Source organism: Sitophilus oryzae, unplaced genomic scaffold (assembly GCF_002938485.1).
Source record: "Sitophilus oryzae breed Bouriz unplaced genomic scaffold, Soryzae_2.0 scaffold_732_pilon_pilon, whole genome shotgun sequence".
NCBI lineage: Eukaryota > Metazoa > Arthropoda > Insecta > Coleoptera > Curculionidae > Sitophilus > Sitophilus oryzae.
The window spans coordinates 1,328,612-1,345,301 of NW_022147343.1; the positions used below are offsets into that span (position 1 = coordinate 1,328,612).

The following is a 16,690-nucleotide window of genomic DNA, read 5'->3' on the forward strand; positions in this document are numbered from 1 at the left end:
GGAAAGCTGAAATAAAAATATTTATGCAATTTATTTTTAAAAACTGCCTACCACGGATTTTATTGTTATAAACAATATTTGTTAATAAACAAATATAAAAATTAATTCTGCATATTTTAATTTTTATAGCCGAGCGGGCGTTGACGAATTCTTAGAAATATAATAAGTTTCTAGTGTTTTAAATTTATATTATAGGAAATTATTTTTGTTTACAGTATGTCCCCGGATTGTCTTTACAAGAGGAAAGACTTTTTTATTATTGACATTTTAAGAAAAATGTATTTTTCATAAAAAATTCTGCTTCTTCTAAAATGGTTAATTCCGTTTATACTTTTCCACACCGTTTTAGAGAAAATTGAAAAAAGCATGAAAATCAACCACCAATGTATTATGATTATTTTATTATTATGTTGTATCATATATTAGGCTCATCAGTGCTATTTGTCCATCTACAACTCTTCAAGAAATGGCAGAACATATTCCATGTTTGATGTCTGTGCGATAGTTTGCCAAATGTTGTCTCTTTGTACTTGGTACAAGAAGATGACAAGACATTAATAAGGAGCTTTGGTGATTATTCATTAATAAGGAGCTTTGGAGATGACAAGACATTAATTAGGAGGTTCAGTCTCCAAGTTATTAACCTTTGGGATACGACAGTAGAATACAATCTAGAGATAAAAGGAACACAATAGATCTGAAAAAAAAAGAAATCACTGAATTACAAGCAGTATACACTAGCCACCTTTCTAGATATTGAAGGGGCTTTCAACAAAGTAAATGTGGAATCTATCCAGGCAGCCATGAGACAGGCGGGTGTAGAGGGAACTCTTAATTATTGAATCGTAAGCATGTTGCAGACGAGAATTATACACGCCGATCTGGGAAACAGTCGCATAAATAGATACGTGAATAGAGGAACGCCACAGGGGGGAGTAATTTCTCTGCTCTTGTGGCGTTCAGTCATGAATGATAACTATAACTCGACAGAGAGGGTTTCAAGGCAGTTGTCTATGCTGATGACCTAGCAGTACTAATCAACGGCTTTCCCTGCCCGTAATGAGTCAAATTACGCAGTCAAACCTTAATAAAATAGCGAACTGGTCCAAGAAATGTGGACTAAGTGTCAATCCAGGAATCCAAGGTTAAGTATTTAGGTACAATCCTTGATCCGAAACTAAACTGGCTAACCAAGGTAGAAGAAAGAATAAAAAAGGTCAACGTTGCCCTCTACACGTGTAAAAAAATGATAGGTAAAAAGTGGGGACTCCAACCGAGTATGACTAAGTGGATATATACTGCCATAGTGCGACCGATCCTCACATATGGATCCCTGGTATGGTGGCCAACTTTGGAGAAGACAACCAATATTTCCGAGCTTGGAAAGGTACAGAGGAGTGCGTGTGTGTGCATTAGGGGAGCGTTAAGATCGACGCCCACAGATGCTCTAAATGTGTCCTCCACCTCCTCCCATTAGATCTTCATATTAAAAATCTGGCCTCTAGTAGTGCAGCCAGGCTCAGAGAAACTGGTTGCTGGACCGAGAAAGTTTACGGTCACAGCAGTATTCTTGGAAGGTTATCAAAGGATATTATTGCTGGACCATCAGACTATCTGACACCTAGGTTGGAACTTGGCAGGAACTTTTTAGTCATAATTCCAGACAGACTCACAAACTACCGAAGGAATTTGATATTGCGCTATTTACTGACGGATTCAAGATCGATTCAGGTGTAGGTTTGGGGGTGTTCTCGAAGGGTCTTGACATCGCAAGGTTTTGCCGGCTTCCGGATAGATCAAGTGTTTTTTTTCAGGCAGATACATGTCATTTGGAAGGCCTGTGAATGGTTTAGCGAGGATACACCTTATGGGCGGAAAACTGCGATAATCACTGATAGCCAAGCAGCCATATATCGGTGCTGAACTCATCAACCATATCCTCCAAAATAGTCAAAAAAACGTACGACAAGTTATCCTACATGGCAAGTAGGTATGATATAACCTTGCTTTGGGTTCCAGGCCACAGGAACATCGAAGGGAACGAACGCGCTGATGAACTTGCAAGGCGAGGATCGTGCCTTGAGCTAAATGCATCAGAGGAAGTTTTTACTCCCCTCAATATCATAAAAAAAGACATTTACCACCATTTTCTGTATATGGTGAACAGTAGATGGAAAACTTTAAGCACCTGCAGGATAGCCAGGAAAACTTGGCCCAAATATGACCTTATGAAATCGGGAGAGCTCATAACTAAGTCGCGTAAGGATATCGCCAGGCTTACGGCGGTATATACGGGGTACTGGCCAATTGGCGAACATGCGGCGAGAGTGGGCATCCCTTTTAACGAAGTTTACCGAAGCTGCAAGGACCCGAAGGAAGGGGAAACGGTTCTGCATTTCCTGTTCTGCTGTCCGGCTTTGTATAGGACTCACAACCGTTTCCTCGGTGATTAGAGCCTTGTAAATCTTGAAGATGTTGCTGGGAAGAGCATAGCGGAAGTCACCCGTTACATTAATGCCACCGAATTGTTATAAACAGTTAATAGTTCAACTGTTAATCGTTTCCATCCCTAGGGATAGGGTCTCAGACTGAATGGTTTTAAAACGGCAATTCTGCTAATTGGAGTCCGACAAGCGGTCGCACTCGCCACTTCAAGTAACCAACCAGACCTGAAAAGGTCGTAGTCGAATAGGATAATACTCACCTCATAATCAAATCTCAAAATTGTCATCAAATAAAATCATTAGGTAATTACATCTACGGTTCTTACCTTATATCCACCATTCGTTAGGCCGGCGTTTCGTTTTGCCAACACGCATTTCATCCTCAGGAAGAAGGCCCTGTCGATCTCGTAGTCGGTTAGACTGGTACCTTGGAAAGGTAAGGCTGGAGCTAGGACGTTGCTCATTTCCTCGTGGTCCGCCGGATGGATATACTCGTAGATGCTGTTTCCGGTCAATTCTACCTGAAAGAAAGCGTGCGTCTATATTAAGATAAGAAGGAATACAATTTGAATTGTTGAAGTTAACTAATTATTATACATTGTATATTATTATAACTTATATTTAAACCAACTAGTATGTAAAAACTAACGCGTATCGTAAACGCCACGAATGTTTGGGAGTGATTCATCGCTTGATGAAGTTAGAATCGACACGCGCGCTATCATTTTTACATTAAAAACGTAAATTTTTACCACAGACGTAGGTTTTTAAAGGCCCGGTTTAAATTAATCATCTGCCTGCGCTCCTCCTACTTATTCTAAAATGTTAGCGTGATTGACAAAGACGATATCATATACGTATTATTTACAAATATACTCAGGGCTCCCTATTTAACCCCGTGTGCAATTTCTGTGCCGTAAGAAAAAGACAACATAACCCAGCTCCATATTAAAACTGCATAAGTCTATTTCACCCGGATATAGATTGAACTGCGATTGTGCCAAACTCCCATTGATTGTTGTTTTAGTTCTGTTTGGATTAATTTTTATTTGTGCGCGTAAAAGAGTGATTTTGTTTAGTTTATTGTTTCCAACTATTTTTTGATATTTTTCCAACTCCATGATAATGTGTTTGGTTTGGTTTGGTAATAAATAATAAAAATATAAATAAAATTGAAGGTTAAAACTTCTTCAGATGAGGCATGCGCAGTTAAATGAATATCCGGGTGAAATAGACTTATGCAGAATTCCATATTGTTCTTTCACTGTTTGGGCTTCACTTTTTGGAGATTAGGCTGAGTATATTTGTAAATAATACGTATATGGACGATACTATATCGCGTTTCTTTGATTGATTCGTTTTTGTGCGTCAGTCCATTGGTGTGCTTGCAGTGCGACTAATGGGGCATTCCATTTTATATTTATCACCAAATATATGTTTTGACAAGACTTTGACAGTTAAAACAACAAATTACAACAGATTATATATTGATTATTATATGACTTGAAACACCACGGCACTGGAATTAAGTTTTATGTGACTTTGAACAGATTAGTTCAAATGGTAGCGACCGATGAATCACTCCCAAACATTCGTGGCGTTTACTATAGGAACTTTTTAATATATTGTTACGAAAATCCCTTTAAATAGGGAATCTTTCCATCTCTTAGTATGCGTCGCATTTCGATAACTTTCGAGCGACCGAACAGTATGATATACAGTATGTCTCCGGATTGTCTTTACAAGAAGAAAATATTTTTTATTATGGACATTTCGAGAAATATACATTCTTCAAAAAAAAATTTTGCTTGTTCTAAAACGGTTTATCCCGTTTACACTTTTCCAAATTTCCATACCGTTTTAAAGAAAATTAGAAATAGCATGAAATTATGGTTGAATTTTTTAGAAAGTCCTAATTTTTTTAGAAGTCCTAAAAATCCAAAGTCGTTTCTATGGTTATATAATTTAAATTTTATTCCTATGAGTTTATTCTTTGATAGATGGTTATTATACATTTTGATTAACGTCATATTTTTTGCTGTTGTTAAAGTATCAATTTTCCGATAACTATTATCAATCACCCTCTCAGTAGCCTTGAACAAAATAAATTTTGTGCTTCTTTAACATTTTAAACAGCGAAAAATAGAATTAGTTAATTAGATTTTTTAAAATTTTATCAATAAAAATCTATCAAAGAATGAAAACGAAATTACATTACCATAGAAACGCGTTTTGATTTTTAGAACTTTTTTAGGAAAAAAAATCAACGATAATTTCATCTTTTCTTCAATTTTCTCTAAAACGGTATGGAAATCTGGAAAAGTATAAACGGGATTAACCATTTTAGAAGAAGCAAATTTTTTTATGAAGAATGCATTTTTTCTCAAAATGTCAATAATAAGTGTTTACTCTTGTAAAGACAATCCGGGGACATGGATACTGTATATAGAACAATATATTTAAATCTATTTAAATCAAACGAATTTGAGGAGTAAATTGTCAGGTCAGCAAGGTGTAGAATTAATATTAAGAAATACATAGAAAAATAAGACAGATTTCTTTTACCTGTGATAACCCCAAATGTACAGAGGCTGTCTCTGAAATATACATAATTTTTCCATCTTGAGCTACCACGAAAATAAAGCCGTCCAATGTTTGGAGCAAACAGGAACCCAGCTCCTTTAAGAGTGTTTCCCTAGGGTTTGGCATGACTGGAGTTGCTCCCCAGGCGTCACCTAGTCCTGTAAGTTATAATAAAGTATTTCCATTAATTAATTATTCATGTATTATGTCATTATTAATCATGCAAGCCATCCATAAAGATTTTTAGTAACTTTTTTTTTCTTGTAAAGTTAAAAAGTGATGTCATAAACGTTTTCACACTTCCAAATATTTTTTACGAATTTCTTAGTTAATTTTATGTATATTTGAGAGTAATTAAAGTTACGTAATTGAGGAATAACTGGAATTTAAATTTCCCGCAGGCGATTCATGTGGCAGCTCTGTTGTAAAAAATGACAAGTTGCCATATTTATTTATTGATTTCCTGACATTGTCATTCGTTTTGATACTTTAGTTTTGTATTACGAGTTTTTGGTTTAAATAAATAGTGTTAAAAAGATTACGAGACGCATTGAAGAATCGCATCGACGAACCGCAGCAGCGCATAGTAAGTATGGAGCTTTAAATCTTCATTTAAATTCTATCGACATGCTTTATTAAAATTATAATTTTTTATTAATTCGTAATAGTGCTGAAAAAGTTGAATATTTGGAGATTATACATATGTCAAATTATAAGTTACACTCTATAACAAATAAAATAGTTAAAATTTGAGGTAAATAGCTTGAAAATGTTGATTGTTATAACTGAATTCGAATTTAGAGTAATTAAACACGTTTTATTTGTTACTGATAAAAAAATGCGTAACAAAAATACGTAGGTGCTATTATTTTTTTATTAAAATTAGCTGCGCTTAAAATAATCTTAATTATTCAACTTTTGTAATGGAAATTTTTTAAATCTTTCTTAAGATACGAAAATTTATTATACTTCGTGGCGATAAGAAAAGTAGTGTACCTACTTTTTTATTAAAGGCTTTCAATGTAATTTGATTTTCGTTTTGCGTCAATGTCAGTTGATGTATTTGTCAAATTCGACATTAAAAATACTTAACCTTAGCCCCCCTTACCAAATTTTGAAAAAATTACATTCTGCGAAAAGATGATAAAAGTCGAATTTTAAGGTTTTGTACATTCAAATAGTTTCTACAAATTTCTTGGGTAATTTTTAACAAAATAAAATTAACATAGTGTCCAAAATTAACTAATAGTCAGTCAAATTAACACTAGACCCCCTGAACAGCACTTCAGAGACATAAAGGGTCATTACTACCGCTTCCCCGTTCAAAATATTCTCATAAAGTTGCGATGAGTTTTTTATGGCTATTAAGCTCTCTTGTACCACCTCGCACTAAAAGAGGTTTTAAAAAGAACAATGTTCGACTGCAAGGTCTGCATAGTAAACATTTTCAAGCTTAAAGTATCACAACATAATTAATTTAAACCAAAAACTTGTAATACAAAATACAAAACTAAAGTGTCAAAACGAATGACAATGTCAGGAAATAAATAAATGTGGCAACTTGACATATTTTACAGCAGAGCTACCACCTGAATCTCCAACGGGAAATGTAAATTCCAGTTAGTCCGCCCGGCACCAAATATGTCCATAGTTGGCAACAATGAATTTAATAATCAAGCCCTCGATGACGTAACCAAAAATTTAATTGGTATCGCTTATAGGTACTCAAACGTATCAGGGGTGCAACTTTGTTCATGTTTCAAAGTGATAGTAAAGTAATTTGTAGCTTGAGGCACTATGTTCAGTAGCAACATCGATTCGTAGCGATATTCTGATTTCTCGCTTTGTGGCGAGGCGACAGACTAGACCGTGTCGCACACGTGTGCAAGAGTGTGATAGTGATACCATATTTCGCAGCATTTGAGCGACAATAGTTTTACAATGAACATAGTACCGATTACCGATCTGGCTTAGACATCGCTTCTAAACGATCGGTTGCTAACTTGAACAAAGTTGCACCCCAGGTTTAATTTTTATGCCATTAAGGTCCCCATTTACTAGGCGATTTTGTAGCAACCGAGTTAAGCGATAAAATTGCTTCTAAATTTCTTTGAAATTTGGTTTCTTGGAACGGACCATTTATAAGGCGACATTCAAGCAATTTGGTTGTCAATCAATTCTTCTGGAAATTAATTTCATTCTCCTGTTCACATACAACCGCCGCGCCGGTTGCCGACGTCCACTGATTGGGCGATCCTCGTATAATCTTTGTAAATTGCTAGCAATCGCAACCCGATTCACCTTCCCATAGACTAATGTCATGTACTAGAGATAGATTGGACACTGATATAAAACAAATGGGTCCGTCATTTAGAGCCACCTGGTGATCCGGAAGAAACTAATGGAGAGTTTTGGCATAACATAATTTTAGCGTTCCGTTACTTATTAACGCTAACTAAAACGGTAACGTTATTCAAGCTCAAAATTACTCCTTGTAAAATATAAAATAATAAATATAGACTTTTTTGTTGCCCCCATTTTATGTTTTATTAGATCATTAGAAGTGTAACATAATTAAAACAAAATTAAAATATTTACATACATTTTAAATACCAACAATAGAGCACATAGCGCCTATTTTTTGATTTAACAAATAAATTATATAGCAAAAATATTATAGATTACTAATTAACTATTACAAAAAATACTATATATTACCAACTATGTACTTACTTATTTATGATTAAACTATTTTTTTTATTTGGTTCATACATTTATAATTTCTAAAATGTCAGAATGACTTTAATAAAAAAGTTTAGTATCTAACACGAAAATGATAACGACTCTAAATATCAGAATGCACAAACTAATAAAAACACAAACTATAAACACAATTCACTGAAATCACCGAACTTTCCGATAAATCAGGAATATCTGAATTAATGATTATTTATATCATTATTTATTAAATAATGATCAAAATAATGATTTAAAAATAACTTGACGGATCACCAACATTTTGTCAACATGATGTCAACTAGACAAAAACTAGACCACAGACAATAGTCAACATAGGGACTGTCATGTCATCTTCATATATAAATTAGAAACCTGTACTTTAATGTCTTTTGCGCCGTCTGGCGATGCGGAAGAAACTAAATTTGGAGTTCTATAAAATTACCATCGAGTGTCTAGGGCATGCACCTTCCGCACTGTAAATCAAAAGATTGCTTGGCAACGACAATATCGCTTTCAATTTGATTGAAATGACGCCCTAACCTGGAGATCTTTCGAGAATTTGATCGAAAGCGACTAGATCGCTCGATCGGATTGCTCGTTTATCGCCTCGTGAATGGCAGCCTTTAGGAATCCAATTTAAATCAACCAATTGAGGCCAAAGACGAAAAAACATATACCTAATATAGCAACTTCTTTTTTTTTCTTGTATAAAATTGGACACGGATTTTTTTTTCAGTAAGGTCTTACAAAAAGTGATTTGCATTTGAACGGCCTTTATCGTATCTCGACTAATTCATCGGCATTTCAATAAAAGATCCTTCTTACCTGATAATTGTACGCCGACCGCTATGAATAAAAGTATTTTTCTTTCAACTGAGATGAAATCATCACACGTGTGAAAATGTTCTTTTTATTAAAGCCGGTCTTTTTATGATTTGTATTGAGATAACCCGCCATCAGGGGTGTTATTCTAACAAATTCGATCTGTTAAAATTAAATAATTATGATAACGAGATAGGTAATTCATATTTTCATATAACTGTCTGTAATAGTAGTTTATAGTTCATATCAAAAAATAATCAAAATCAAAATAAATCACGTGATTAAGCTTGACCGGCACAGGGTTGCCCACTTTTACATATTTTCTTTTAATCAAAATATTTTAGGAAACAATACTAAACTAATTATAAATATATAAACAATTATTATTTACATCAACAAAACTCACCTTCTTAACAGCACTTAAGGGACATAAAGGGCCATTATTACCGCTTTCCCGGTTCAAAATATTCTAATAAAGTGGCAATGATTTTTTACGACTATAAGCTATCTTGTACACTTCGCACTAAAAGAGATTCTAAAAAGAACAATGTTCGCCTGCTAATGCCCACTTGCACCGTTTGTATAAACTTTGTTTAAAGGTTAAACAGTGATTAACTATAATAATATATTATATAGTACATTCGTAGTAAGTAATAATATATTATATAGTTAATCACTGTTTAGCCTTTAAACAAAGTTTATACAAACGGTGCAAGTGGGCATAAGTCTGCTAGTAAAAGTTTTTAAGCTTCAAGTATCACAACACAATTCATTTAAACCTTTGATTTAAACCTTCTTATAAGATTTAAACCAAAATCTCGTACTACAAAACTAAAGTGCCAAAACACAATGACAATGTCAGGAAATAAATAAATATATGTGGCAACTTGACATTTTTTACAACAGAGCTACCACCTGAATCCCCAGAGGGAAATTTAAATTCCAGTTAGTCAGCCCAGCACCCAAAATGTCCATAGTTGGCAACATTGAATTTAAAATCGCGCCTCGAATTAACTATCTTTCTTTCTGAGCATACTTATACTGCAGAGCGTCTATTACAAAGGGGGACGTCCTCTTTTATCACAACACTACGCGTATAACCAATAGTATAACGCCATGTTACAGATTGCAAATGTAACATATTCAGTATTCACGATTTGGGAGCCCAATATTATATAGAGTAACAGAAACATTTTATGGTTAAAAGTATTTTCTTTTGCTCGATACGCTTGGAAGAAGTTCTCGCCTGAGTGTCTAATGGAGGTATCTATATTTGATATTTAAATAAGGAGACGGGTTTTGTGTTTGTCTTTGACACTTACCGTCGGGAAAAACCTGTCTCATCTTGAGGTAGGACGTGGTCAGCCTGCTGATGAACACCTTGGCCATCTGGGCAGTACAGGCATTAATATATATAAAGAAAGGACTGCGCAAGACCAGTTCTTCAGAGGTTAATTTATCTTGACCCTACCCATCAGTTGAAAGTTTAATCTTTATAGACCACGGTTTATCGCAATCAGTCTCAAGATTAAGTACAACCTGATGAAAGATTGTGCTGTGGAGACCAAGCAGATTACATATATGCAGACTGGCAAACAACATGCCATCAATATCATGGGTGCGTGAACCAGGACCTTGGTCAAAGACATTAGAAAATTGTGCAAAAGGAAGTGGGGTATGTCATTTTTTATAAATCACAAGCTATGATTGGACATGGAGTTTTTGGCCTCATGCAAGGAATAAAAAATCAGCACGATGCATTTTTTTGATTTTCTGTAGGATAGCCCATTGTACACGTGTTGAAAGTTTAAACATACAACGAGATTGAGCATGTAAGACAACAATAAATATATGAAATAATTGATAGGTGATACTTTGTGACGTTGAAGCATTGAGTTATAATAAAAGAGGATGCTATGCTATCACGTGACCAGAGCTGTACCAGGTCGGCCATATTGATGCGACTCTCCTGTCAATGGTAACTCAATGGGTTGAAGTAATTCTATAGTTTACTATTAATTAGGATAGTTTCAACAGCACTTAAGAAACAAAACCACGCGAAAGGGGTTTAGTTGGTCTGGAGCTAACACAACACTCCCTCTGTGGTTAGACCAATATATGGGGACAGACTAGCATGCTAATAGATTTCCTAAACCCTTAATAAAGATAAAGTACTATATTTGATACCAATTAAATTCTTAGTTACGTAATCGAGGGCGCGATTTTTAAATTCATTGTTGCCAACCATTGACATATTCGGCGCCAGGCTGATTAACTAGAATTTAAATTTCTCGCTGGGGATTCAGGTGGTAGTTTGCTGTAAAAAAAAATCAAGTTGCCCTATTTATTTATTTATTTCCTGACATTGTCAATCGTTTTGACATTTTAGTTTTGTATTATGACTTTTTGGTTTAAATTAATTATGCTGTAATACTTATAAGCTTAAATTTGTTTACTAGCAGACTTTGCAGTCAAACATTGTTCTTTTTATTACCTTTTTTAGTGCGAAGCGTACAAGATAGCATAATAGCTGTAAAAAACTCATCGCAACTTTAATAGAATATTTTGAACGGGAAAGCGGTAGTAACAGCCCTTTATGTCCCCTATATGTGTTGTTGAAGGTGAGTTTTGTTGATGTAAATAATAACTGTTTATATATTTATAATTAGTTTATTTTTGTTGCTTAAAATATTTTGATTAAAAGAAAATATGTAAAAATGGGCAACGCTGTGCCGGTCAAGTTTAATCACTTGAGTAAAAGTTTATTTGATATGAACTATACCTATTAATTCGAATCTATTAATCCTATTCTCTAGTCCACAAGATATAATAAAAATAGGTAATTAAACCAAATCTGCTGGTTATGAAAATTGTGTCGGCTTAAGTAACACTAACACTCTCTGGATCAGCATGCGGGCCGTCTGGCTGCCGATACACGTTGCATTCACTACTGCGCATCGGAAGAAGATCCTATCTTTTTTTATTTAGTCCGTTCAATTCTAGTATTGAATATAAATCGAACAAGTCTCCATAGCGCAGCACGCAGAGGTTCCGCCTATATGAAGCGAAGAGTCTGAGTTCAAGACCGGCTCGGGGTATAAAACTTTGTTATTTTATTATCGTTTATATTTTGATAGTAAAGTATTAAATATTTGTTTTTTCAATCGCCAGAATTATTTAATAGGTACTTTACTATCAGAATATAAACAAAAATAAAAAAAAAATTATACCCCGAGGCAATTTCGAACTCGGACAGTGTTGCCAACTGCTAAAAAATGAAATCCCCTAAATCGATGCTTAAAATCCGCTAAATTTGATATTTTTCCGCTAAATAACTGGGTTTATAAATACATTATACATTAATGATATTGATGAAATTGCTTGTTATTGCTATCATTTAAAATAATTTTTAACTGAATAAATAAACGCAAGGTACTACTTGATATGTTTTGAAAGTCTTTATTAACGGAGAAATACAAAAATAAAATTTAGGTATTCTCATTATTACCTATAATATCTAAAAACAACTCAAAAAAATAAAATAACAAATTCAAATCACGTATTTATAGTGAGATCTATATTAAAGTCAATCATCATGTCATCCTTATCATCATAACATTCTTTGGTACCTATTTTGTTAAGGACATCAAGAGGTAAGATATAATCATTGCAACATTTATTTAACCTTTTTAGGCCATATCTTACCGAAAGTATTGTATCAAAGTGGACTTGCGTTTTCCGCTAAAAAATCCGCTTGCCGCAACTGCTTATAGTTTTCCGTCAAATCAAATTAAATTCCCCTAAATCTAGCGGATATTCCGTTAAGTTGGCAACACTGAATTTAAAGGACTAATAAAAAATGTAGGTTCTTCTTTCAATGCGCAGTAGTGAACGCAACGTTTACCGACAGCTAGACGGCCCGCACGCTGTTCCAGAGAGCATAGTAAAAGATACTTGTTTTAAATACTTGTTTTCCCGACGTTGCTAGCTCTCGTACTAATAGTTATTCATGTTTACCATTCGTATTATCCGCGCGGATAAAACTACCAAAAAAAAAATATCTGTGGGGGTCTTAACACGTGTTTAATGAAACACCATCTCGGAGTATTAAATAGTACCGTATGATCGAGAAAAAACGGCGTCAGCGATGGCTATGAAATGAAGATCGCTGTCATTTTATATGTAAAATTATATGGGGAATGTCATCGATGTTCATTTCCAAGCCAACTTGACGCCGTTTTTATTCGATCATACGGTATATTACATACCGAGGAGGGAAGTCGTGTTTCATTATTGTCGAGATATTGATATTGTTTGGTTTGGTTTTTTTAACTAAATCTCGAGACAATAATGAAAACTTTCTTCCGAGGTTTGTATACTATTTTATTTACAACCACATCATTAATTTAAAAAAATAGGGAAGGTATTTTATTTTGAAAAACGCCAGAATCTAGGTTTTAAGCCAAAGAAGTCTAGCATTTTTACCTTCAATAAATAAATGTATTAAAATCTCCAATTATTATTGTTAATCTTCTTGTTTATTTTTGTTGATGTTAGATAAGTATTTAATAAAGATATTACAAGAATATTTTGCTTAATTAAATGAGGCGAGAAATAAGAAAAACCGAATGAGGGAAATGGAAGAGGGAAGAAATGTAGATAATTTGACACTTTCAAATTTTTTAAAAGTCAGTAATGTCGGTATTACATAATATGTGGTTGTAAATAAAATATTTTGTTGCATTGAAGTTAAATTTTCTAGTGCGATCACTAAAAATTATATTTTTCTCGACGAATTTAAAAATCTCTTTGTTTAACAATATTTTCTTTGGCCATGATACGCTTCGAAGAAGTTCTCGCCTGCACAGACGTCAATAATTCTAATCGAGGTATCCATGTTTGATATTTAAATAAGGAGACGGGTTCTGTGTTTGCCTTCGACACTTACCGTCGGGAAAAACCTGTCTCATCTTGAGGTAGGACGTGGTCAGCCTGATGATGGACGCCTTGTCCAGCTGGGTGGTGATGGCGGCGGGCAGCGGCAGCAGCTTGCCCAGCTCGATGAATTCCGCGTTCTCCTTCTCGCGCCGGCTCCGCGCCGCGTTCTTGCTCTTCTCCTTCATGGCGCCCTTCGGGCAAACGTTCTGCGCTGAAACGAAAAAAAAGGATCAGTAACTTTATAAAAAAGAGCTAGCTAAGTGGAAACACCGTTTGTTCTCAATAGAGAGCAGTTAAGCGACGGTAGACGATGCGAGTGGATGGACGGGTGACCGTCTGGAAACTCTGTCGCGCTGTTGTTCCATGGCAAGAGTGTAAAATCTATTGACCACATAAACAAGTAGGCTCCGTACATTTTAGCCTTACCAACAAAAACGAAAGGTTAACTTATAAAATACTTTTTTTCCATAGGAACTGTTAAAATTGCCTTATATCTATCAAAAATAGTAGATAAAATAGTACCGTATGATCGAATAAAAACGGCGTTAGCGATGGCTATGAAATGAAGATCGCTGTCATTTTATATGTAAAATTATATGGGAAATGTCATCGATCATCATTTCCAAGCCAACTGGACGCCGTTTTTATTCGATCATGCGGTACTTTAACCGCAACGGTAGATTAAATGATACTTTAACAGCGAGGATAGGTTAAAAACTTTATTTCTAGCACGTTTTTTAATTGCTTCCATTTTTGAAAATTTTTGTATTCCTTTTCATAAGTTATTCGGGATTTAAATTGCAAGTAGTTTGGATATGGCGTTTGTCGCCTCAGCCTGAATATCTGTTGGTAATTTACTTATTTCGTTTTGAGCCATTTCTGGCTCCAATTCAATCAGCAATCGACGCGAAAGAGAATTAAAAATATTGACTCAAAACTGACAACTAAAGAGACAGTTTTATTTATTTGTCAAATTACATTTGTCAGGAACCAACGCCAACCCAGTACAATATTTGTTCTACTCGTAATAAATTCCTTGAAATATTAATTTCTGAATATTTTTTAAATAAAATTAAATAAATCACATACATTCGCTGACAGTAGTTTCGGAGAAACCATTTTTTATTATTTTGTATTTCATTAAGTATACAGGATCCGGCAATAGTGCGTCGGGCAACTGTAGCTCCTAGAATAAAAAACTTGAGAATTTTGTTTAAGTGCAAACCTAAAGTATGTACAAAGAGGAATTTTAGGAAAATATTTTAACTCCTATAGGGTTGCTCAAAAAAGTGTGAGTGGATCGGAATGATTGTTTTTTAAATGGAACACCCTCTATATTGTTGCATTTTTTGGCTTCCTTTCAGATCACTTTACATAATCCTAAGATATGAGAAATTATATTTCGATAATTTCAGAGAGATTAGTAAATAAATATAAAAATATATTTTACAACTTTTCTTAAAAAAATTATTACAAATGCGAGAACTGTCCTGAAATCAAAACTATATTAGCTATTTAGTTTAGAGGTTCTATGGAACACCCTGTATATTAGTTTTTTATTAGATGGAGAGTTAGAAGATGAAATTTTTTTGAATTTGAAGTATTTCAAAAATTTTAATGGTTTCGCAGATACACGCAGTATTATTTCATATGGCTCTTTCAACCGTAAAATACGAGAGAAAAATCAATGGGTGGCTTTGATAAAAATTTACTGTGCAAAATGCCATATGAAATATAAAACCGCGAATATCTGCGAAACCTTTAAAAATTTTGAAATACTCTAAATACAAAAAATGTTCATTTTTTAATTTTCCATCTATTGGTAAAGTATATATAGCGTCTTCCATTTAAAAAATTGAAGAAAAAATATTTTTTATTTTAGAAAGTTTGGCGTAGAATTTTGAACATCCTGTATGATTTAACCTAACCTAACCTAACCTACCTAAAGTATACACCTAATATAGTTTTGATTTCAGGACCGTTCTTGTAAGAAAGACTGAAAAATATCTTCAGGGTGAGTTTCCTACGATATTCTCCATGGGTATCTCGGAAACTAGGTACTGGAGATAGAGGGTCGGTTAAATGAGGAAAGAATTGTAGTTTTGTGGGGTCATAAATATGCACCTTTCAGATTTTTTAAAAAGTTCATGGCTTACTAGATATTTCGAAAAAAACAAATTTTGGCTATTTTAAAAATTGACGATTGAACATGTTTCCATGGCTACGAGAAATTAGCCAAGAAAGATAAGAATTGGCTATAACTCAGTAATTTTGTGAAAAAAAAAACATATTATAGCTTATATCGCTGAAAAGCTTAAAAAATTACGCTTTTTATGAAGTCATGGTCAACTATTGTTTCCATTTAAAGAAAACATATGTTTGTGTCATATGTCAAAAATGACAAGCTTTAGAAAAAATCGGAGAACACGAACTCATTAGGGATGTGATTATCTACAACTTTTATCTGAAAACTTTTTGTCTAAACTACATTATAATGGAATTAGGGACAATTTTTAAAATAGCCAAAATTTGTTTTTTTTTTCGAAATATTTAGTAAGCCATGAACTTTTTCTAAAATCTGAAAGGTGCATATTTATGACACCACAAAGCTGTAATTCTTTCCCCATTTAACCGACTCTCTATTTTCAGTAGTTTCCGGGATACCCATAGAGAACATCGTAGGAAACTCACCCTGTATATATATTTCTTATTTATTTATTAATATCTCTGAAACTTTCGAAATATATTTACACGTATCTTGTAGAATAACATTCTACACATATCTTAGGATTATGTAAAGTAATCTGAAGGGAAGCCAAAAGGGCTATAATATACAAGGTGTTCCATTTAAAAAAAAATCATCCCGATCCACTAACACTTTTTTGAATCTTTCGATATATCGTTTTCTTTTTAAGAAACTGGTATGGGAAATGTAGGGAGTTTTTGATAAGAATGATACTCTATGTTATTATTACTCTATACTATATGTATTCTGTGGCTAATCAGCTGATATATAATTTAGAGGTTATGAGAATAATTAAGTCTTGTTTAGAAAATTATGCGCATTTATTAATGTAAAAGGTTTTTATGTCAAGTTGATCAATATAAAGTTTTTCCTAAACTATAGCGTCTATTTTCCACAAAAGATCCCACAAACCTCAACA

General features: G+C 34.0%; 1 protein-coding gene across 7 annotated transcripts in view; it reads right to left on the bottom strand.

Moving 5' to 3' along the window:
- Positions 1-16,690, bottom strand: part of LOC115888326 (single-minded homolog 1) — a 137,707-nt gene that overhangs the window by 24,652 nt on the left and 96,365 nt on the right. For 4 of the 7 annotated variants that reach the window (XM_030908016.1, XM_030908014.1, XM_030908017.1 and 1 more), the window contains exons 3-4: positions 5,010-5,185; positions 2,771-2,965 (exon numbers count right to left, since the gene is read on the bottom strand). In XM_030908016.1, the coding sequence (XP_030763876.1) occupies positions 2,771-2,965; positions 5,010-5,185 (371 nt within the window). Of the gene's footprint in view, positions 1-2,770; positions 2,966-5,009; positions 5,186-8,994; positions 9,026-9,910; positions 10,010-13,536; positions 13,733-16,690 lie in introns of those variants that run through there. The other 3 variants (XM_030908015.1, XM_030908018.1, XM_030908019.1) reach the window with 3 other exon arrangements.